General features: G+C 47.2%; 1 protein-coding gene across 1 annotated transcript in view; it reads left to right on the forward strand.

Annotated features, from left to right (window-relative positions):
* STK36 (serine/threonine kinase 36) overlaps positions 1–25,076 on the forward strand; it is a 93,693-nt gene that overhangs the window by 43,231 nt on the left and 25,386 nt on the right. Inside the window, exons 10-14 of the mRNA XM_075849025.1 lie at positions 21,405–21,542; positions 21,770–21,937; positions 24,449–24,534; positions 24,617–24,716; positions 24,794–24,920. Coding sequence (XP_075705140.1) covers positions 21,405–21,542; positions 21,770–21,937; positions 24,449–24,534; positions 24,617–24,716; positions 24,794–24,920 — 619 coding nt within the window. The remainder of the gene's footprint in view (positions 1–21,404; positions 21,543–21,769; positions 21,938–24,448; positions 24,535–24,616; positions 24,717–24,793; positions 24,921–25,076) is intronic.

The raw sequence follows: 25,076 nt of genomic DNA on the forward strand, positions 1-25,076 counted from the left end.
AGAGAAGGGTCCTGTGTAACATGTAACTTGTCCTGTGCAGGTGATATCAGAGAAGGGTCCTGTGTAACATGTAACTTGTCCTGTGCAGGTGATATCAGAGAAGGGTCCTGTGTAACATGTAACTTGTGCTGTGCAGGTGATATCAGAGAAGGGTCCTGTGTAACATGTAACTTGTGCTGTGCAGGTGATATCAGAGAAGGGTCCTGTGTAACATGTAACTTGTGCTGTGCAGGTGATATCAGAGAAGGGTCCTGTGTAACTTGTCCTGTGCAGGTGATATCAGAGGAGGGTCCTGTGTAACATGTAACTTGTGCTGTGCAGGTGATATCAGAGGAGGGTCCTGTGTAACATGTAACTTGTGCTGTGCAGGTGATATCAGAGGAGGGTCCTGTGTAACATGTAACTTGTGCTGTGCAGGTGATATCAGAGAAGGGTCCTGTGTAACATGTAACTTGTCCTCTGCAGGTGATATCAGAGAAGGGTCCTGTGTAACATGTAACTTGTCCTGTGCAGGTGATATCAGAGGAGGGTCCTGTGTAACATGTAACTTGTGCTGTGCAGGTGATATCAGAGGAGGGTCCTATGTAACATGTAACTTGTCCTCTGCAGGTGATATCAGAGAAGGGTCCTGTGTAACATGTAACTTGTCCTGTGCAGGTGATATCAGAGAAGGGTCCTGTGTAACATGTAACTTGTGCTGTGCAGGTGATATCAGAGGAGGGTCCTGTGTAACATGTAACTTGTGCTGTGCAGGTGATATCAGAAGGGTCCTGTGTAACATGTAACTTGTGCTGTGCAGGTGATATCAGAGAAGGGTCCTGTGTAACATGTAACTTGTCCTGTGCAGGTGATATCAGAGAAGGGTCCTGTGTAACATGTAACTTGTGCTGTGCAGGTGATATCAGAGGAGGGTCCTGTGTAACATGTAACTTGTGCTGTGCAGGTGATATCAGAGAAGGGTCCTGTGTAACATGTAACTTGTGCTGTGCAGGTGATATCAGAGGAGGGTCCTGTGTAACATGTAACTTGTCCTGTGCAGGTGATATCAGAGAAGGGTCCTGTGTAACATGTAACTTGTGCTGTGCAGGTGATATCAGAGGAGGGTCCTGTGTAACATGTAACTTGTGCTGTGCAGGTGATATCAGAGAAGGGTCCTGTGTAACATGTAACTTGTGCTGTGCAGGTGATATCAGAGGAGGGTCCTGTGTAACATGTAACTTGTCCTGTGCAGGTGATATCAGAGAAGGGTCCTGTGTAACATGTAACTTGTGCTGTGCAGGTGATATCAGAGAAGGGTCCTGTGTAACATGTAACTTGTCCTGTGCAGGTGATATCAGAGAAGGGTCCTGTGTAACATGTAACTTGTGCTGTGCAGGTGATATCAGAGGAGGGTCCTGTGTAACATGTAACTTGTGCTGTGCAGGTGATATCAGAGGAGGGTCCTGTGTAACATGTAACTTGTCCTGTGCAGGTGATATCATAGAAGGGTCCTGTGTAACATGTAACTTGTCCTGTGCAGGTGATATCAGAGGAGGGTCCTGTGTAACATGTAACTTGTCCTGTGCAGGTGATATCAGAGAAGGGTCCTGTGTAACATGTAACTTGTCCTGTGCAGGTGATATCAGAGGAGGGTCCTGTGTAACATGTAACTTGTGCTGTGCAGGTGATATCAGAGGAGGGTCCTGTGTAACATGTAACTTGTGCTGTGCCGGTGATATCAGAGAAGGGTCCTGTGTAACATGTAACTTGTGCTGTGCAGGTGATATCAGAGGAGGGTCCTGTGTAACATGTAACTTGTCCTGTGCAGGTGATATCAGAGAAGGGTCCTGTGTAACATGTAACTTGTCCTGTGCAGGTGATATCAGAGAAGGGTCCTGTGTAACATGTAACTTGTCCTGTGCAGGTGATATCAGAGAAGGGTCCTGTGTAACATGTAACTTGTGCTGTGCAGGTGATATCAGAGAAGGGTCCTGTGTAACTTGTCCTGTGCAGGTGATATCAGAGGAGGGTCCTGTGTAACATGTAACTTGTGCTGTGCAGGTGATATCAGAGGAGGGTCCTGTGTAACATGTAACTTGTGCTGTGCAGGTGATATCAGAGGAAGGTCCTGTGTAACATGTAACTTGTGCTGTGCAGGTGATATCAGAGAAGGGTCCTGTGTAACATGTAACTTGTCCTGTGCAGGTGATATCAGAGGAGGGTCCTGTGTAACATGTAACTTGTGCTGTGCAGGTGATATCAGAGGAGGGTCCTGTGTAACATGTAACTTGTGCTGTGCAGGTGATATCAGAGGAGGGTCCTGTGTAACATGTAACTTGTCCTGTGCAGGTGATATCAGAGGAGGGTCCTGTGTAACATGTAACTTGTGCTGTGCAGGTGATATCAGAGAAGGGTCCTGTGTAACATGTAACTTGTGCTGTGCAGGTGATATCAGAGGAGGGTCCTGTGTAACATGTAACTTGTCCTGTGCAGGTGATATCAGAGAAGGGTCCTGTGTAACATGTAACTTGTGCTGTGCAGGTGATATCAGAGAAGGGTCCTGTGTAACATGTAACTTGTGCTGTGCAGGTGATATCAGAGAAGGGTCCTGTGTAACATGTAACTTGTGCTGTGCAGGTGATATCAGAGGAGGGTCCTGTGTAACATGTAACTTGTCCTGTGCAGGTGATATCAGAGGAGGGTCCTGTGTAACATGTAACTTGTGCTGTGCAGGTGATATCAGAGAAGGGTCCTGTGTAACATGTAACTTGTGCTGTGCAGGTGATATCAGAGAAGGGTCCTGTGTAACATGTAACTTGTCCTGTGCAGGTGATATCAGAGAATGGTCCTGTGTAACATGTAACTTGTCCTGTGCAGGTGATATCAGAGGAGGGTCCTGTGTAACATGTAACTTGTCCTGTGCAGGTGATATCAGAGGAGGGTCCTGTGTAACATGTAACTTGTCCTGTGCAGGTGATATCAGAGAAGGGTCCTGTGTAACATGTAACTTGTGCTGTGCAGGTGATATCAGAGAAGGGTCCTGTGTAACATGTAACTTGTCCTGTGCAGGTGATATCAGAGAAGGGTCCTGTGTAACATGTAACTTGTGCTGTGCAGGTGATATCAGAGAAGGGTCCTGTGTAACATGTAACTTGTCCTGTGCAGGTGATATCAGAGAAGGGTCCTGTGTAACATGTAACTTGTGCTGTGCAGGTGATATCAGAGAAGGGTCCTGTGTAACCTGTAACTTGTCCTGTGCAGGTGATATCAGAGGAGGGTCCTGTGTAACATGTAACTTGTGCTGTGCAGGTGATATCAGAGGAGGGTCCTGTGTAACATGTAACTTGTGCTGTGCAGGTGATATCAGAGAAGGGTCCTGTGTAACATGTAACTTGTGCTGTGCAGGTGATATCAGAGGAGGGTCCTGTGTAACATGTAACTTGTGCTGTGCAGGTGATATCAGAGAAGGGTCCTGTGTAACATGTAACTTGTCCTGTGCAGGTGATATCAGAGAAGGGTCCTGTGTAACCTGTAACTTGTCCTGTGCAGGTGATATCAGAGGAGGGTCCTGTGTAACATGTAACTTGTGCTGTGCAGGTGATATCAGAGGAGGGTCCTGTGTAACATGTAACTTGTGCTGTGCAGGTGATATCAGAGAAGGGTCCTGTGTAACATGTAACTTGTGCTGTGCAGGTGATATCAGAGGAGGGTCCTGTGTAACATGTAACTTGTGCTGTGCAGGTGATATCAGAGAAGGGTCCTGTGTAACATGTAACTTGTGCTGTGCAGGTGATATCAGAGGAGGGTCCTGTGTAACATGTAACTTGTGCTGTGCAGGTGATATCAGAGGAGGGTCCTGTGTAACATGTAACTTGTCCTGTGCAGGTGATATCAGAGAAGGGTCCTGTGTAACATGTAACTTGTGCTGTGCAGGTGATATCAGAGGAGGGTCCTGTGTAACATGTAACTTGTGCTGTGCCGGTGATATCAGAGGAGGGTCCTGTGTAACATGTAACTTGTCCTGTGCAGGTGATATCAGAGAAGGGTCCTGTGTAACATGTAACTTGTGCTGTGCAGGTGATATCAGAGGAGGGTCCTGTGTAACATGTAACTTGTGCTGTGCAGGTGATATCAGAGAAGGGTCCTGTGTAACATGTAACTTGTGCTGTGCAGGTGATATCAGAGAAGGGTCCTGTGTAACATGTAACTTGTGCTGTGCAGGTGATATCAGAGAAGGGTCCTGTGTAACATGTAACTTGTGCTGTGCAGGTGATATCAGAGGAGGGTCCTGTGTAACATGTAACTTGTCCTGTGCAGGTGATATCAGAGAAGGGTCCTGTGTAACATGTAACTTGTGCTGTGCAGGTGATATCAGAGAAGGGTCCTGTGTAACATGTAACTTGTGCTGTGCAGGTGATATCAGAGAAGGGTCCTGTGTAACATGTAACTTGTCCTGTGCAGGTGATATCAGAGGAGGGTCCTGTGTAACATGTAACTTGTGCTGTGCAGGTGATATCAGAGGAGGGTCCTGTGTAACATGTAACTTGTCCTGTGCAGGTGATATCAGAAAAGGGTCCTGTGTAACATGTAACTTGTCCTGTGCAGGTGATATCAGAGAAGGGTCCTATGTAACTAGTCCTGTGCAGGTGATATCAGAGAAGGGTCCTGTGTAACATGTAACTTGTCCTGTGCAGGTGATATCAGAGAAGGGTCCTATGTAACCTGTAACTTGTCCTGTGCAGGTGATATCAGAGAAGGGGTCCTATGTAACTTGTCCTGTGCAGGTGATATCAGAGGAGGGTCCTGTGTAACATGTAACTTGTGCTGTGCAGGTGATATCAGAGGAGGGTCCTGTGTAACATGTAACTTGTGCTGTGCAGGTGATATCAGAGGAGGGTCCTGTGTAACATGTAACTTGTCCTGTGCAGGTGATATCAGAGGAGGGTCCTGTGTAACATGTAACTTGTGCTGTGCAGGTGATATCAGAGAAGGGTCCTGTGTAACATGTAACTTGTGCTGTGCAGGTGATATCAGAGGAGGGTCCTGTGTAACATGTAACTTGTGCTGTGCAGGTGATATCAGAGAAGGGTCCTGTGTAACATGTAACTTGTCCTGTGCAGGTGATATCAGAGAAGGGGTCCTATGTAACTTGTCCTGTGCAGGTGATATCAGAGAAGGGTCCTGTGTAACATGTAACTTGTCCTGTGCAGGTGATATCAGAGGAGGGTCCTGTGTAACATGTAACTTGTGCTGTGCAGGTGATATCAGAGGAGGGTCCTGTGTAACATGTAACTTGTCCTGTGCAGGTGATATCAGAGAAGGGTCCTGTGTAACATGTAACTTGTCCTGTGCAGGTGATATCAGAGGAGGGTCCTGTGTAACATGTAACTTGTGCTGTGCAGGTGATATCAGAGGAGGGTCCTGTGTAACATGTAACTTGTGCTGTGCAGGTGATATCAGAGAAGGGTCCTGTGTAACTTGTCCTGTGCAGGTGATATCAGAGGAGGGTCCTGTGTAACATGTAACTTGTGCTGTGCAGGTGATATCAGAGGAGGGTCCTGTGTAACATGTAACTTGTGCTGTGCAGGTGATATCAGAGGAGGGTCCTGTGTAACATGTAACTTGTGCTGTGCAGGTGATATCAGAGAAGGGTCCTGTGTAACATGTAACTTGTCCTCTGCAGGTGATATCAGAGAAGGGTCCTGTGTAACATGTAACTTGTCCTGTGCAGGTGATATCAGAGGAGGGTCCTGTGTAACATGTAACTTGTGCTGTGCAGGTGATATCAGAGGAGGGTCCTATGTAACATGTAACTTGTCCTCTGCAGGTGATATCAGAGAAGGGTCCTGTGTAACATGTAACTTGTCCTGTGCAGGTGATATCAGAGAAGGGTCCTGTGTAACATGTAACTTGTGCTGTGCAGGTGATATCAGAGGAGGGTCCTGTGTAACATGTAACTTGTGCTGTGCAGGTGATATCAGAAGGGTCCTGTGTAACATGTAACTTGTGCTGTGCAGGTGATATCAGAGAAGGGTCCTGTGTAACATGTAACTTGTGCTGTGCAGGTGATATCAGAGGAGGGTCCTGTGTAACATGTAACTTGTCCTGTGCAGGTGATATCAGAGAAGGGTCCTGTGTAACATGTAACTTGTGCTGTGCAGGTGATATCAGAGAAGGGTCCTGTGTAACATGTAACTTGTCCTGTGCAGGTGATATCAGAGAAGGGTCCTGTGTAACATGTAACTTGTGCTGTGCAGGTGATATCAGAGGAGGGTCCTGTGTAACATGTAACTTGTGCTGTGCAGGTGATATCAGAGAAGGGTCCTGTGTAACATGTAACTTGTCCTGTGCAGGTGATATCAGAGGAGGGTCCTGTGTAACATGTAACTTGTGCTGTGCAGGTGATATCAGAGAAGGGTCCTGTGTAACATGTAACTTGTGCTGTGCAGGTGATATCAGAGGAGGGTCCTGTGTAACATGTAACTTGTCCTGTGCAGGTGATATCAGAGAAGGGTCCTGTGTAACATGTAACTTGTCCTGTGCAGGTGATATCAGAGGAGGGTCCTGTGTAACATGTAACTTGTCCTGTGCAGGTGATATCAGAGAAGGGTCCTGTGTAACATGTAACTTGTCCTGTGCAGGTGATATCAGAGGAGGGTCCTGTGTAACATGTAACTTGTGCTGTGCCGGTGATATCAGAGAAGGGTCCTGTGTAACATGTAACTTGTGCTGTGCAGGTGATATCAGAGGAGGGTCCTGTGTAACATGTAACTTGTCCTGTGCAGGTGATATCAGAGAAGGGTCCTGTGTAACATGTAACTTGTCCTGTGCAGGTGATATCAGAGAAGGGTCCTGTGTAACATGTAACTTGTGCTGTGCAGGTGATATCAGAGAAGGGTCCTGTGTAACTTGTCCTGTGCAGGTGATATCAGAGGAGGGTCCTGTGTAACATGTAACTTGTGCTGTGCAGGTGATATCAGAGGAGGGTCCTGTGTAACATGTAACTTGTGCTGTGCAGGTGATATCAGAGGAAGGTCCTGTGTAACATGTAACTTGTGCTGTGCAGGTGATATCAGAGAAGGGTCCTGTGTAACATGTAACTTGTCCTGTGCAGGTGATATCAGAGGAGGGTCCTGTGTAACATGTAACTTGTGCTGTGCAGGTGATATCAGAGGAGGGTCCTGTGTAACATGTAACTTGTGCTGTGCAGGTGATATCAGAGGAGGGTCCTGTGTAACATGTAACTTGTCCTGTGCAGGTGATATCAGAGGAGGGTCCTGTGTAACATGTAACTTGTGCTGTGCAGGTGATATCAGAGAAGGGTCCTGTGTAACATGTAACTTGTGCTGTGCAGGTGATATCAGAGGAGGGTCCTGTGTAACATGTAACTTGTCCTGTGCAGGTGATATCAGAGAAGGGTCCTGTGTAACATGTAACTTGTGCTGTGCAGGTGATATCAGAGAAGGGTCCTGTGTAACATGTAACTTGTCCTGTGCAGGTGATATCAGAGGAGGGTCCTGTGTAACATGTAACTTGTCCTGTGCAGGTGATATCAGAGGAGGGTCCTGTGTAACATGTAACTTGTGCTGTGCAGGTGATATCAGAGAAGGGTCCTGTGTAACATGTAACTTGTGCTGTGCAGGTGATATCAGAGAAGGGTCCTGTGTAACATGTAACTTGTCCTGTGCAGGTGATATCAGAGAATGGTCCTGTGTAACATGTAACTTGTCCTGTGCAGGTGATATCAGAGGAGGGTCCTGTGTAACATGTAACTTGTCCTGTGCAGGTGATATCAGAGGAGGGTCCTGTGTAACATGTAACTTGTCCTGTGCAGGTGATATCAGAGAAGGGTCCTGTGTAACATGTAACTTGTGCTGTGCAGGTGATATCAGAGAAGGGTCCTGTGTAACATGTAACTTGTGCTGTGCAGGTGATATCAGAGAAGGGTCCTGTGTAACATGTAACATGTCCTGTGCAGGTGATATCAGAGAAGGGTCCTGTGTAACATGTAACATGTCCTGTGCAGGTGATATCAGAGAAGGGTCCTGTGTAACATGTAACTTGTGCTGTGCAGGTGATATCAGAGGAGGGTCCTGTGTAACATGTAACTTGTCCTGTGCCGGTGATATCAGAGAAGGGTCCTGTGTAACATGTAACTTGTGCTGTGCAGGTGATATCAGAGAAGGGTCCTGTGTAACATGTAACATGTCCTGTGCAGGTGATATCAGAGAAGGGTCCTGTGTAACATGTAACTTGTGCTGTGCAGGTGATATCAGAGGAGGGTCCTGTGTAACATGTAACTTGTCCTGTGCAGGTGATATCAGAGAAGGGTCCTGTGTAACATGTAACTTGTGCTGTGCAGGTGATATCAGAGGAGGGTCCTGTGTAACATGTAACTTGTGCTGTGCAGGTGATATCAGAGAAGGATCCTGTGTAACATGTAACTTGTCCTGTGCAGGTGATATCAGAGAAGGGTCCTGTGTAACATGTAACTTGTCCTGTGCAGGTGATATCAGAGAAGGGTCCTGTGTAACATGTAACTTGTGCTGTGCAGGTGATATCAGAGAAGGGTCCTGTGTAACATGTAACTTGTGCTGTGCAGGTGATATCAGAGAAGGGTCCTGTGTAACATGTAACTTGTCCTGTGCAGGTGATATCAGAGGAGGGTCCTGTGTAACATGTAACTTGTGCTGTGCAGGTGATATCAGAGGAGGGTCCTGTGTAACATGTAACTTGTCCTGTGCAGGTGATATCAGAAAAGGGTCCTGTGTAACATGTAACTTGTCCTGTGCAGGTGATATCAGAGAAGGGTCCTATGTAACTAGTCCTGTGCAGGTGATATCAGAGAAGGGTCCTGTGTAACATGTAACTTGTCCTGTGCAGGTGATATCAGAGAAGGGTCCTATGTAACCTGTAACTTGTCCTGTGCAGGTGATATCAGAGAAGGGGTCCTATGTAACTTGTCCTGTGCAGGTGATATCAGAGGAGGGTCCTGTGTAACATGTAACTTGTGCTGTGCAGGTGATATCAGAGGAGGGTCCTGTGTAACATGTAACTTGTGCTGTGCAGGTGATATCAGAGGAGGGTCCTGTGTAACATGTAACTTGTCCTGTGCAGGTGATATCAGAGGAGGGTCCTGTGTAACATGTAACTTGTGCTGTGCAGGTGATATCAGAGAAGGGTCCTGTGTAACATGTAACTTGTGCTGTGCAGGTGATATCAGAGGAGGGTCCTGTGTAACATGTAACTTGTGCAGTGCAGGTGATATCAGAGAAGGGTCCTGTGTAACATGTAACTTGTGCTGTGCAGGTGATATCAGAGGAGGGTCCTGTGTAACATGTAACTTGTGCTGTGCAGGTGATATCAGAGAAGGGTCCTGTGTAACATGTAACTTGTCCTGTGCAGGTGATATCAGAGAAGGGGTCCTATGTAACTTGTCCTGTGCAGGTGATATCAGAGAAGGGTCCTGTGTAACATGTAACTTGTGCTGTGCAGGTGATATCAGAGAAGGGTCCTGTGTAACATGTAACTTGTCCTGTGCAGGTGATATCAGAGGAGGGTCCTGTGTAACATGTAACTTGTGCTGTGCAGGTGATATCAGAGGAGGGTCCTGTGTAACATGTAACTTGTCCTGTGCAGGTGATATCAGAAAAGGGTCCTGTGTAACATGTAACTTGTCCTGTGCAGGTGATATCAGAGAAGGGTCCTATGTAACTAGTCCTGTGCAGGTGATATCAGAGAAGGGTCCTGTGTAACATGTAACTTGTCCTGTGCAGGTGATATCAGAGAAGGGTCCTATGTAACCTGTAACTTGTCCTGTGCAGGTGATATCAGAGAAGGGGTCCTATGTAACTTGTCCTGTGCAGGTGATATCAGAGGAGGGTCCTGTGTAACATGTAACTTGTGCTGTGCAGGTGATATCAGAGGAGGGTCCTGTGTAACATGTAACTTGTGCTGTGCAGGTGATATCAGAGGAGGGTCCTGTGTAACATGTAACTTGTCCTGTGCAGGTGATATCAGAGGAGGGTCCTGTGTAACATGTAACTTGTGCTGTGCAGGTGATATCAGAGAAGGGTCCTGTGTAACATGTAACTTGTGCTGTGCAGGTGATATCAGAGGAGGGTCCTGTGTAACATGTAACTTGTGCAGTGCAGGTGATATCAGAGAAGGGTCCTGTGTAACATGTAACTTGTGCTGTGCAGGTGATATCAGAGGAGGGTCCTGTGTAACATGTAACTTGTGCTGTGCAGGTGATATCAGAGAAGGGTCCTGTGTAACATGTAACTTGTCCTGTGCAGGTGATATCAGAGAAGGGGTCCTATGTAACTTGTCCTGTGCAGGTGATATCAGAGAAGGGTCCTGTGTAACATGTAACTTGTCCTGTGCAGGTGATATCAGAGGAGGGTCCTGTGTAACATGTAACTTGTGCTGTGCAGGTGATATCAGAGGAGGGTCCTGTGTAACATGTAACTTGTGCTGTGCAGGTGATATCAGAGGAGGGTCCTGTGTAACATGTAACTCGTCCTGTGCAGGTGATATCAGAGGAGGGTCCTGTGTAACATGTAACTTGTCCTGTGCAGGTGATATCAGAGGAGGGTCCTGTGTAACATGTAACTTGTGCTGTGCAGGTGATATCAGAGGAGGCTCCTGTGTAACATGTAACTTGTGCTGTGCAGGTGATATCAGAGGAGGGTCCTGTGTAACATGTAACTTGTGCTGTGCAGGTGATATCAGAGGAGGGTCCTGTGTAACATGTAACTTGTGCTGTGCAGGTGATATCAGAGAAGGGTCCTGTGTAACATGTAACTTGTCCTGTGCAGGTGATATCAGAGGAGGGTCCTGTGTAACATGTAACTTGTCCTGTGCAGGTGATATCAGAGGAGGGTCCTGTGTAACATGTAACTTGTCCTGTGCAGGTGATATCAGAGAAGGTCCTGTGTAACATGTAACTTGTCCTGTGCAGGTGATATCAGAGAAGGGTCCTGTGTAACATGTAACTTGTGCTGTGCAGGTGATATCAGAGGAGGGTCCTGTGTAACATGTAACTTGTGCTGTGCAGGTGATATCAGAGGAGGGTCCTGTGTAACATGTAACTTGTGCTGTGCAGGTGATATCAGAGAAGGGTCCTGTGTAACATGTAACTTGTCCTGTGCAGGTGATATCAGAGGAGGGTCCTGTGTAACATGTAACTTGTCCTGTGCAGGTGATATCAGAGAAGGGTCCTGTGTAACATGTAACTTGTGCTGTGCAGGTGATATCAGAGGAGGGTCCTGTGTAACATGTAACTTGTTCTGTGCAGGTAATATCAGAGAAGGGTCCTGTGTAACATGTAACTTGTGCTGTGCAGGTGATATCAGAGGAGGGTCCTGTGTAACATGTAACTTGTGCTGTGCAGGTGATATCAGAGGAGGGTCCTGTGTAACATGTAACTTGTCCTGTGCAGGTGATATCAGAGAAGGGTCCTGTGTAACATGTAACTTGTGCTGTGCAGGTGATATCAGAGAAGGGGTCCTGTGTAACATGTAACTTGTGCTGTGCAGGTGATATCAGAGAAGGGTCCTGTGTAACATGTAACTTGTGCTGTGCAGGTGATATCAGAGAAGGGTCCTGTGTAACATGTAACTTGTGCTGTGCAGGTGATATCAGAGGAGGGTCCTGTGTAACATGTAACTTGTCCTGTGCAGGTGATATCAGAGGAGGGTCCTGTGTAACATGTAACTTGTGCTGTGCGGGTGATATCAGAGGAGGGTCCTGTGTAACATGTAACTTGTGCTGTGCAGGTGATATCAGAGAAGGGTCCTATGTAACTTGTCCTGTGCAGGTGATATCAGAGAAGGGTCCTGTGTAACATGTAACTTGTGCTGTGCAGGTGATATCAGAGAAGGATCCTGTGTAACATGTAACTTGTGCTGTGCAGGTGATATCAGAGAAGGGTCCTGTGTAACATGTAACTTGTCCTGTGCAGGTGATATCAGAGGAGGGTCCTGTGTAACATGTAACTTGTCCTGTGCAGGTGATATCAGAGAAGGGTCCTGTGTAACATGTAACTTGTCCTGTGCAGGTGATATCAGAGAAGGGTCCTGTGTGACATGTAACTTGTCCTGTGCAGGTGATATCAGAGAAGGGTCCTGTGTAACATGTAACTTGTGCTGTGCAGGTGATATCAGAGAAGGGTCCTGTGTAACATGTAACTTGTGCTGTGCAGGTGATATCAGAGGAGGGTCCTGTGTAACATGTAACTTGTCCTGTGCCGGTGATATCAGAGAAGGGTCCTGTGTAACATGTAACTTGTGCTGTGCAGGTGATATCAGAGAAGGGTCCTGTGTAACATGTAACATGTCCTGTGCAGGTGATATCAGAGAAGGGTCCTGTGTAACATGTAACTTGTGCTGTGCAGGTGATATCAGAGGAGGGTCCTGTGTAACATGTAACTTGTCCTGTGCCGGTGATATCAGAGAAGGGTCCTGTGTAACATGTAACTTGTCCTGTGCAGGTGATATCAGAGAAGGGTCCTGTGTAACATGTAACTCGTCCTGTGCAGGTGATATCAGAGGAGGGTCCTGTGTAACATGTAACTTGTCCTGTGCAGGTGATATCAGAGGAGGGTCCTGTGTAACATGTAACTTGTGCTGTGCAGGTGATATCAGAGGAGGCTCCTGTGTAACATGTAACTTGTGCTGTGCAGGTGATATCAGAGGAGGGTCCTGTGTAACATGTAACTTGTGCTGTGCAGGTGATATCAGAGGAGGGTCCTGTGTAACATGTAACTTGTGCTGTGCAGGTGATATCAGAGAAGGGTCCTGTGTAACATGTAACTTGTCCTGTGCAGGTGATATCAGAGGAGGGTCCTGTGTAACATGTAACTTGTCCTGTGCAGGTGATATCAGAGGAGGGTCCTGTGTAACATGTAACTTGTCCTGTGCCGGTGATATCAGAGAAGGGTCCTGTGTAACATGTAACTTGTGCTGTGCAGGTGATATCAGAGGAGGGTCCTGTGTAACATGTAACTTGTCCTGTGCAGGTGATATCAGAGGAGGGTCCTGTGTAACATGTAACTTGTCCTGTGCAGGTGATATCAGAGAAGGTCCTGTGTAACATGTAACTTGTCCTGTGCAGGTGATATCAGAGAAGGGTCCTGTGTAACATGTAACTTGTGCTGTGCAGGTGATATCAGAGGAGGGTCCTGTGTAACATGTAACTTGTGCTGTGCAGGTGATATCAGAGGAGGGTCCTGTGTAACATGTAACTTGTGCTGTGCAGGTGATATCAGAGAAGGGTCCTGTGTAACATGTAACTTGTCCTGTGCAGGTGATATCAGAGGAGGGTCCTGTGTAACATGTAACTTGTCCTGTGCAGGTGATATCAGAGGAGGGTCCTGTGTAACATGTAACTTGTCCTGTGCAGGTGATATCAGAGAAGGGTCCTGTGTAACATGTAACTTGTGCTGTGCAGGTGATATCAGAGGAGGGTCCTGTGTAACATGTAACTTGTTCTGTGCAGGTGATATCAGAGAAGGGTCCTGTGTAACATGTAACTTGTGCTGTGCAGGTGATATCAGAGAAGGGTCCTGTGTAACATGTAACTTGTGCTGTGCAGGTGATATCAGAGAAGGGTCCTGTGTAACATGTAACTTGTGCTGTGCAGGTGATATCAGAGGAGGGTCCTGTGTAACATGTAACTTGTCCTGTGCAGGTGATATCAGAGGAGGGTCCTGTGTAACATGTAACTTGTGCTGTGCGGGTGATATCAGAGAAGGGTCCTATGTAACTTGTCCTGTGCAGGTGATATCAGAGAAGGGTCCTGTGTAACATGTAACTTGTGCTGTGCAGGTGATATCAGAGAAGGGTCCTGTGTAACATGTAACTTGTGCTGTGCAGGTGATATCAGAGAAGGGTCCTGTGTAACATGTAACTTGTCCTGTGCAGGTGATATCAGAGGAGGGTCCTGTGTAACATGTAACTTGTCCTGTGCAGGTGATATCAGAGAAGGGTCCTGTGTAACATGTAACTTGTCCTGTGCAGGTGATATCAGAGAAGGGTCCTGTGTGACATGTAACTTGTCCTGTGCAGGTGATATCAGAGAAGGGTCCTGTGTAACATGTAACTTGTCCTGTGCAGGTGATATCAGAGGAGGGTCCTGTGTAACATGTAACTTGTCCTGTGCAGGTGATATCAGAGAAGGGTCCTGTGTAACATGTAACTTGTCCTGTGCAGGTGATATCAGAGGAGGGTCCTGTGTGACCTGTAACTTGTGCTGTGCAGGTGATATCAGAGGAGGGTCCTGTGTAACATGTAACTTGTGCTGTGCAGGTGATATCAGAGAAGGGTCCTGTGTGACATGTAACTTGTGCTGCGCAGGTGATATCAGAGAAGTGTCCTGTGTAACATGTAACTTGTGCTGTGCAGGTGATATCAGAGGAGGGTCCTGTGTAACATGTAACTTGTCCTGTGCAGGTGATATCAGAGGAGGGTCCTGTGTAACATGTAACTTGTCCTGTGCAGGTGATATCAGAGAAGGGTCCTGTGTAACATGTAACTTGTGCTGTGCAGGTGATATCAGAGGAGGGTCCTGTGTAACATGTAACTTGTGCTGTGCAGGTGATATCAGAGGAGGGTCCTGTGTGACATGTAACTTGTGCTGTGCAGGTGATATCAGAGGAGGGTCCTGTGTGACATGTAACTTGTCCTGTGCAGGTGATATCAGAGAAGGGTCCTGTGTGACATGTAACTTGTGCTGCGCAGGTGATATCAGAGAAGTGTCCTGTGTGACATGTAACTTGTGCTGCGCAGGTGATATCAGAGAAGTGTCCTGTGTAACATGTAACTTGTGCTGTGCAGGTGATATCAGAGGAGGGTCCTGTGTAACATGTAACTTGTCCTGTGCAGGTGATATCAGAGGAGGGTCCTGTGTAACATGTAACTTGTCCTGTGCAGGTGATATCAGAGGAGGGTCCTGTGTAACATGTAACTTGTGCTGTGCAGGTGATATCAGAGGAGGGTCCTGTGTAACATGTAACTTGTGCTGTGCAGGTGATATCAGAGGAGGGTCCTGTGTGACATGTAACTTGTGCTGTGCAGGTGATATCAGAGGAGGGTCCTGTGTAACATGTAACTTGTCCTGTGCAGGTGATATCAGAGAAGGGTCCTGTGTAACATGTAACTTGTGCTGTGCAGGTGATATCAGAGAAGGGTCCTGTGTAACATGTAACTTGTCCTGTGCAGGTGATATCAGAGGAGGGTCCTGTGTGACATGTAACTTGTGCTGTGCAGGTGATATCAGAGAAGGGTCCTGTGTAACATGTAACTTGTGCTGTGCAGGTGATATCAGAGAAGGGTCCTGTGTAACATGTAACTTGTGCTGTGCAGGTGATATCAGAGAAGGGTCCTGTGTAACATGTAACTTGTGCTGTGCAGGTGATATCAGAGGAGGGTCCTGTGTAACATGTAACTTGTCCTGTGCAGGTGATATCAGAGAAGGGTCCTGTGTAACATGTAACTTGTGCTGTGCAGGTGATATCAGAGAAGGGGTCCTATGTAACTTGTCCTGTGCAGGTGATATCAGAGGAGGGTCCTGTGTAACATGTAACTTGTGCTGTGCAGGTGATATCAGAGAAGGGTCCTGTGTAACATGTAACTTGTGCTGTGCAGGTGATATCAGAGGAGGGTCCTGTGTAACATGTAACTTGTGCTGTGCAGGTGATATCAGAGGAGGGTCCTGTGTAACATGTAACTTGTCCTGTGCAGGTGATATCAGAGGAGGGTCCTGTGTAACATGTAACTTGTGCTGTGCAGGTGATATCAGAGAAGGGTCCTGTGTAACATGTAACTTGTCCTGTGCAGGTGATATCAGAGAAGGGTCCTGTGTAACATGTAACTTGTGCTGTGCAGGTGATATCAGAGGAGGGTCCTGTGTAACATGTAACTTGTGCTGTGCAGGTGATATCAGAGGAGGGTCCTGTGTAACATGTAACTTGTCCTGTGCAGGTGATATCAGAGAAGGGTCCTGTATAACATGTAACTTGTCCTGTGCAGGTGATATCAGAGGAGGGTCCTGTGTAACATGTAACTTGTGCTGTGCAGGTGATATCAGAGAAGGGTCCTGTGTAACATGTAACTTGTGCTGTGCAGGTGATATCAGAGAAGGGTCCTGTGTAACATGTAACTTGTGCTGTGCAGGTGATATCAGAGAAGGGTCCTGTGTAACATGTAACTTGTGCTGTGCAGGTGATATCAGAGAAGGGTCCTGTGTAACATGTAACTTGTCCTGTGCAGGTGATATCAGAGGAGGGTCCTGTGTAACATGTAACTTGTGCTGTGCAGGTGATATCAGAGGAGGGTCCTGTGTAACATGTAACTTGTCCTGTGCGGGTGATATCAGAGAAGGGTCCTGTGTAACATGTAACTTGTCCTGTGCGGGTGATATCAGAGGAGGGTCCTGTGTAACATGTAACTTGTGCTGTGCAGGTGATATCAGAGGAGGGTCCTGTGTAACATGTAACTTGTCCTGTGCAGGTGATATCAGAGAAGGGTCCTGTGTAACATGTAACTTGTGCTGTGCAGGTGATATCAGAGAAGGGTCCTGTGTAACATGTAACTTGTGCTGTGCAGGTGATATCAGAGGAGGGTCCTGTGTAACATGTAACTTGTGCTGTGCAGGTGATATCAGAGGAGGGTCCTGTGTAACATGTAACTTGTGCTGTGCAGGTGATATCAGAGGAGGGTCCTGTGTAACATGTAACTTGTCCTGTGCAGGTGATATCAGAGGAGGGTCCTGTGTAACATGTAACTTGTGCTGTGCAGGTGATATCAGAGGAGGGTCCTGTGTAACATGTAACTTGTGCTGTGCAGGTGATATCAGAGGAGGGTCCTGTGTAACATGTAACTTGTGCTGTGCAGGTGATATCAGAGAAGGGTCCTGTGTAACATGTAACCTGTGCTGTGCAGGTGATATCAGAGGAGGGTCCTGTGTAACATGTAACTTGTCCTGTGCAGGTGATATCAGAGAAGGGTCCTGTGTAACATGTAACTTGTGCTGTGCAGGTGATATCAGAGAAGGGTCCTGTGTAACATGTAACTTGTGCTGTGCAGGTGATATCAGAGGAGGGTCCTGTGTAACATGTAACTTGTGCTGTGCAGGTGATATCAGAGAAGGGTCCTGTGTAACATGTAACTTGTGCTGTGCAGGTGATATCAGAGAAGGGTCCTGTGTAACATGTAACTTGTGCTGTGCAGGTGATATCAGAGAAGGGTCCTGTGTAACATGTAACCTGTGCTGTGCAGGTGATATCAGAGGAGGGTCCTGTGTAACATGTAACTTGTCCTGTGCAGGTGATATCAGAGAAGGGTCCTGTGTAACATGTAACTTGTGCTGTGCAGGTGATATCAGAGAAGGGTCCTGTGTAACATGTAACTTGTGCTGTGCAGGTGATATCAGAGGAGGGTCCTGTGTAACATGTAACTTGTCCTGTGCAGGTGATATCAGAGAAGGGTCCTGTGTAACATGTAACTTGTGCTGTGCAGGTGATATCAGAGAAGGGTCCTGTGTAACATGTAACTTGTGCTGTGCAGGTGATATCAGAGGAGGGTCCTGTGTAACATGTAACTTGTCCTGTGCAGGTGATATCAGAGAAGGGTCCTGTGTAACATGTAACTTGTCCTGTGCAGGTGATATCAGAGAAGGGTCCTGTGTAACATGTAACTTGTGCTGTGCAGGTGATATCAGAGAAGGGTCCTGTGTAACATGTAACTTGTCCTGTGCAGGTGATATCAGAGGAGGGTCCTGTGTAACATGTAACTTGTCCTGTGCAGGTGATATCAGAGAAGGGTCCTGTGTAACATGTAACTTGTGCTGTGCAGGTGATATCAGAGGAGGGTCCTGTGTAACATGTAACTTGTCCTGTGCAGGTGATATCAGAGGAGGGTCCTGTGTAACATGTAACTTGTCCTGTGCAGGTGATATCAGAGGAGGGTCCTGTGTAACATGTAACTTGTCCTGTGCAGGTGATATCAGAGAAGGGTCCTGTGTAACATGTAACTTGTCCTGTGCAGGTGATATCAGAGGAGGGTCCTGTGTAACATGTAACTTGTGCTGTGCAGGTGATATCAGAGGAGGGTCCTGTGTAACATGTAACTTGTCCTGTGCAGGTGATATCAGAGGAGGGTCCTGTGTAACATGTAACTTGTGCTGTGCAGGTGATATCAGAGAAGGGTCCTGTGTAACATGTAACTTGTGCTGTGCAGGTGATATCAGAGAAGGGTCCTGTGTAACATGTAACTTGTGCAGTGCAGGTGATATCAGAGAAGGGTCCTGTGTAACATGTAACTTGTGCTGTGCAGGTGATATCAGAGAAGGGTCCTGTGTAACATGTAACTTGTGCTGTGCAGGTGATATCAGAGAAGGGTCCTGTGTAACATGTAACTTGTCCTGTGCAGGTGATATCAGAGAAGGGTTCTGTGTAACATGTAACTTGTGCTGTGCAGGTGATATCAGAGAAGGGTCCTGTGTAACATGTAACTTGTGCTGTGCAGGTGATATCAGAGAAGGGTCCTGTGTAACATGTAACTTGTCCTGTGCAGGTGATATCAGAGGAGGGTCCTGTGTAACTTGTAACTTGTGCTGTGCCGGTGATATCAGAGAAGGGTCCTGTGTAACATGTAACTTGTGCTGTGCAGGTGATATCAGAGGAGGGTCCTGTGTAACATGTAACTTGTCCTGTGCAGGTGATATCAGAGAAGGGTCCTGTGTAACATGTAACTTGTGCTGTGCAGGTGATATCAGAGAAGGGTCCTGTGTAACATGTAACTTGTCCTCTGCAGGTGATATCAGAGAAGGGTCCTGTGTAACATGTAACTTGTCCTCTGCAGGTGATATCAGAGAAGGGTCCTGTGTAACATGTAACTTGTCCTGTGCAGGTGATATCAGAGAAGGGTCCTGTGTAACATGTAACTTGTGCTGTGCAGGTGATATCAGAGAAGGGTCCTGTGTAACATGTAACTTGTCCTGTGCAGGTGATATCAGAGAAGGGTCCTGTGTAACATGTAACTTGTGCTGTGCAGGTGATATCAGAGAAGGGTCCTGTGTAACATGTAACTTGTCCTGTGCAGGTGATATCAGAGGAGGGTCCTGTGTAACATGTAACTTGTCCTGTGCAGGTGATATCAGAGGAGGGTCCTGTGTAACATGTAACTTGTGCTGTGCCGGTGATATCAGAGAAGGGTCCTGTGTAACATGTAACTTGTCCTGTGCAGGTGATATCAGAGAAGGGTCCTGTGTAACATGTAACTTGTGCTGTGCAGGTGATATCAGAGAAGGGTCCTGTGTAACATGTAACTTGTGCTGTGCAGGTGATATCAGAGAAGGGTCCTGTGTAACATGTAACTTGTCCTGTGCAGGTGATATCAGAGAAGGGTCCTGTGTAACATGTAACTTGTGCTGTGCAGGTGATATCAGAGAAGGGTCCTGTGTAACATGTAACTTGTCCTGTGCAGGTGATATCAGAGGAGGGTCCTGTGTAACATGTAACTTGTGCTGTGCAGGTGATATCAGAGAAGGGTCCTGTGTAACATGTAACTTGTGCTGTGCAGGTGATATCAGAGAAGGGTCCTGTGTAACATGTAACTTGTCCTGTGCAGGTGATATCAGAGAAGGGTCCTGTGTAACATGTAACTTGTGCTGTGCAGGTGATATCAGAGAAGGGTCCTGTGTAACATGTAACTTGTCCTGTGCAGGTGATATCAGAGAAGGGTCCTGTGTAACATGTAACTTGTCCTGTGCAGGTGATATCAGAGGAGGGTCCTGTGTAACATGTAACTTGTGCTGTGCAGGTGATATCAGAGAAGGGTCCTGTGTAACATGTAACTTGTCCTGTGCAGGTGATATCAGAGAAGGGTCTTGTGTAACATGTAACTTGTCCTGGTAAGTGTTTTTTGGAATGAAAGAGCTTTTGATGCTGCAAATTCAACAAATGACCATTTTAGTATATTTACAACCTGTAAACGTTCTGATCTCTGTTGTGTATAATAATGTGAAACAAAAAAATCTGTTCTCATTCGGAGATTTATCAATAAATTTCTCATTATCCTCCCGCGGTTGATGCTGAAGATTATACTGACTGTCATTGCATCGACTATTTAGGAAAATCAGCGAAAAATAACATTTGCATAATAATTTTTAATGCGGTGTAGTCATTGGCCAGCCAAAAAATGGGGAAAAAACGGGCAGCGTTCATTGCAGGCAAGCGCAGCTAGAGTAGCTGATGTACGTGATATCTCTAATGCCACAAAGAATTTATACACCGTCTTCTCATAACCGGGGACCTTCTCAAGAGCAAACGCCACCGCGGGGTTTACTTCATAGGAGAGCAAGTTACGTAGGTCCGGTTGTAACGGCAAGAAAAACCGCAGCCAATGCTATAAAGCCGTCCATGGAGCAGAATTGGCCCTCAAAAAAAACCAGCCTCCTGGCACATCAGTCTCCGACACATCAGGCACACAGAGTGCGCCCAAAACACACAAACTGCGCCAGGAAAGCCGCATGAGTCAGGCAGGGACCAAACGACGCCTCAGGCTGGGGAACACATCCAGCAACAGGCATGGCAGCAGAAGAGAACGCCAGACAGCACAGGGGGCAGCATATGTTACCAGAGCATCAGGAGTGGCAGGAATAGCAGAGGCAGCGGCCAGTAGTCAGCGGCTCACGATTAGCGGCCAATGGCAACTCAAGAGGTGAGCGGTCAGAAGCTAGCGATCAACGGCCGGCAGTCAGCGAGACTAGGACGGCTCATCCACGGACCGCTGTAAGGGAGACTGCGTTACCTCGCAGCACGTACTTCCGCTCACATTCTCTTCCCCGTCCCCCACCAGTTTTTTATTTTTTTGTTAGTGGTAAATTGTAATAAAGGTAAAAAAATATATTGTACATTTCCAGTTCTATATTTTAGACTTTCTACTCTCGGGTGAACAGGCGGTTCTGGGGATGGGTATGACCTTCATCAGGACAATCACAGTTTACATTTTCTATGCAGGTTTCCACTGCGCCTGAGGTATCCACATGAGTCCCAGTCACAGGGTAATATCGTCCATTGGGGTGACCTTCGTCTCACATACAGCAGGGTTTAGGGTTATCATTGGCGCTTCTGTCTTCACACCAGTGTCCGAGACCGCAGGAAACCCATCCTGCTCCTGCTGTAAAGCGGCACCGTACACTGGCGCAGGATCACACTCCGTACATCAGTGGCCAGCAGTATATAGTTACCTCACAATACAGGCGATTACTAGGCAATGTGTCTACACGCTGCGTGACTGTGGTGCGCTGATATTTGGGGACGCGCTCCTTACCTGACCGCCTCTTTCTGGGCATAGGTTGGGTAGTCCTGGCTCCGTACATGTGTTCGCTGCTCACGGCTGCCTTGTTGTTGTGTCTTATAGGACAGTGATGATGAATGGTCGGTGTTACTGGAGGCGACTGACCCATCACTTGCTCACCTTAGCACTCCTTTCCTCCTCCTCAAGGATCCCAACTTCCGGAACAGAGTGCATCGACGACTGAGAGACTGCTGCCCCCAGGTTAGTGTATCTTCCGAAGACAAACCATCTATGACCCCAATCACCACATACCTGCCAACAAACCGCACATAGTCTGCACCTCACTGATTAAGGACTGTCATGTGCAGACGCTGACATGTAGGGGGCGCTGTCCTGTAAAGATGATGACATGTAGGGGGCGGCACTGTACTGTACAGATATGTATGGGGGCTGCCGCTGCCGTCAGTTAATGTGTCTTTTTTGCTCAGGTGTCGCTGGAAGCTGTATCACGTCTGCGTCCAGCTCTACGTGTCACATGTAACCTCCTGTCCTCTGGATGTGACCCGCAGCTTCTTTCAGACCTTTGTGTAGATTTGCAGATTCCTCATTTTCTTCTGCAGCTTATAAATCAATCACTGGAGAACAACGTGCGTCAGGTGAGCATTAAGCATGGGGTGTCCATGGGTATCTCTAGTTACAGCCAGGTAGAAGGGTTAGGGTGGGTGTGTGTGCGTGTGTAGTGTGTGTGTGTGTGTGTGTGTGTGTGTGTGTGTGTGTAAGTAATGTGTGTGTATGTATGTAATCTGAATGTGTGTGTGTGTGTGTGTAAGTAGTGTATGTATGTAATCTGTGTAATGTGTGTGTAATCTGTATGTGTAAGTAATGTGTGTGTGTGTGTGTGTGTGTGTGTGTAATGCTGCGTGCACTTGGGTTAATATTAATAATTCTAGCATCTTGTACTGCGTTTCTCTCTATCTTCTCTCATAGGTGACGTGTCCATGCACTAACATTACACCTGTATATACAGGACACTCACCTCCTATATACAGAATCGAGTCCCATTATTATGACCATTAGCTAATATCCTGAGTAACCACCGTGTGCAGCACGGACAGCAGCTAGACGGGCTGGGAGTCCCTCAATAAGGTGCTAGTCGGTGGTCTCCAGTATCTGGAGCCATGCCTCCCACATTTGCTGGAGGGTCAATTCCCATTATTCTGACCACCTCCTACTTTTGCCGTCAGCAGCGTGTAGCCCATGGTGGAAGTGATGTGTTGTGGGCTTGGTTGGTATATAAGGTGTGCTATAGTCTGTTCATATATCACTCGTTGTCATGGATAAAAGTGGAAATTTATCAGAGTTGTAATAAGGGCTGATTATTGGCTTTCGGGCCAGGGGTGGCGGTATTTCTCACACGGCACAGTTTGTGGACTGTTCGCATGCTGCTGTGGTGACAGTGTATCGTGAGTGGACAAATGGCACCATTGAGAATAACAGACGTGGAAACTGCCATTGATGTGAGAGGTGAACGTCGGCTATGAAAGTGCGCGAGAGACAAACGACACGCTGCAGTAGAGCAGCTCACCGTGAAAATCTCCAGGGGCAACCAGACGTGTGCCTAAAACATCAGCGAACCTACTGCATATGGGGCTCCGGAGAAGATGGATGTCACTGCTCCTATGTAACAAGGTGCAGAGCAAAAGAGGCCTCAATGTGCACGGCAGTATCGGAATTGGACCCCTGATGATTGGTAAAGGGTTGTCTTCTCCGATCGTTTTGTCTTCTCTGATAGATGATTGGTAAAGGGTCGTCTTCTCCGATGGATGATTGGTAAAGGGTCGTCTTCTCCGATGGATGATTGGTAAAGTGTCGTCTTCTCCGTTTGATGATTGGTAAAGGATTGTCTTCTCCGATGGATGATTGGTAAAGGATTGTCTTCTCCGATGGATGATTGGTAAAGGGTCGTCTTCTCCGATGGATGATTGGTAAAGGGTCGTCTTCTCCGATGGATGATTGGTAAAGGGTCGTCTTCTCCGATGGATGATTGGTAAAGGGATGTCTTCTCTGATGGTGTTGTCTTCTCTGATAGATGATTGGTAAAGGGTCGTCTTCTCTGATGGATGATTGGTAAAGTGTCGTCTTCTCCGATGGATGATTGGTAAAGGGTCGTCTTCTCCGATGGATGATTGGTAAAGGATTGTCTTCTCCAATGGATGATTGATAAAGGGTTGTTTTCTCCAATGAGTCATGTTTTCTGCTTCATGGAACGGATGGACATTGTCATGTCAGGCGAGAAACATCCGAGAACAAACACCCTGCAACCATTGCTGCAAGAATACAAGCTGGTGGCGGCAGAGTTATGGTCTGGGGAAGTTTTCCATGGCATTTTCTGGGCCACTCATCCATGTGGAAGGCTCTGAAGCGATTTGGGTATGAATCCACCATTGCAGATCACGTCCCCCCCCCATACACGCTGATTATCTTCCGTGGGACAGATGGAATCTTCCAGCAAGACAATGCGACATGTCACATGGCTAGAAATGTCCGACAGTGGATGGAAGAGCACGACCAAGACTTACAAGTACTCCCCTGGCCCCTAATTCACCAGACTTGAACCCAATTGAGCATCTGTGGGACCTTGATCGTCTTGTTCGCTCTATGGACCCTCCCCCCACGCACCCTCCAGTATATGTGGGATGTTCTGCAGTCAGCGAGGCGTCAGATACCGGAGACCACCAACCAGCACCGAGTCACTCCCAGCGCGTCTACTGCTGTCCGTGCTGCACACGGCGGTCAGGCCCCATTCACATGACCGCGCCCGTAATCACGGTCCGTGACTACAGGCACGGTTGGCCGCGGACAGCCACCCTCATTTCACAATAATTGTTACAATCTATTTCTGAGTGTTTATTGCGCAGTCTAAATGAAGAAAAACATAAAGGATAAAACGTAATCGTTGATCACATACATTAAACTCACTATTTTGGTCCTGGATGTTGGGAGTGATTGTCTCTGAGATTATGCTGTGTGCTTTTGTTGTCCGGGATGAGGGGAGTGATGATCTGGCTATAGCTCTGCATACTAAGGTGATACTATAATCTCGTTTCTGGCCCACACCCGCTCCTTTCTGTGTGATGTTCATGGCTTGTTGCTCTCTCCGTATACAGTGCTCCTGGGCCGTCTCCTTCCTGACTGAACTTTTTGCACTGCTAAATTCTTATTACTGTTTTTGGCGACTACCTGAATCTTCCAGGTGAGACATCCAGGTGAAGTTCAACCTTTGTCAAAGACTCATCAGGCTGACAATTGATCTAGCCCCCGACTGTCTGTTGTAGGGCGCTGCTGGCGTGCACCGATGACTTCCTCCAGGTGCTGCATAGGCTGCTGTGCTGTCCACCCGCGGCAGAAGACGTCTTATTGGAGCGTTGCTTACAGGTGACGTCTCTCCGCTGCTTTCTTAGCTCTGTCTTTGTCGGGGTGACGACTCTCAATCTTGACTTTTTCTTTTCCAGTGTTTGGTTTCTCTTAGTGAAAGTACCAGCAGTGGACGCCCAGCAGCCTGTGCTCAGCTGTGCCAGAGTCTCCTGTCCATGTATATCAGTGCCCTGGACAAGATCATAGAGAGATCGCAGCCCTCAGGTGAGCTCCGCTGCTGCGGGACTGGCCTGGATCCTAGCGGACTCTCTGCACAATGTCTGTCCCATATTACTTCTTAATGCTTCGCAAGAGACAATACTGCACAGATTTACTACAAGCGCCAGGGAAAAGTGGAGACATTGCCCATAGCAACCAATT

This window comes from Rhinoderma darwinii, unplaced genomic scaffold (assembly GCF_050947455.1).
Source record: "Rhinoderma darwinii isolate aRhiDar2 unplaced genomic scaffold, aRhiDar2.hap1 Scaffold_641, whole genome shotgun sequence".
In the NCBI taxonomy this organism is placed as follows: domain Eukaryota; kingdom Metazoa; phylum Chordata; class Amphibia; order Anura; family Rhinodermatidae; genus Rhinoderma; species Rhinoderma darwinii.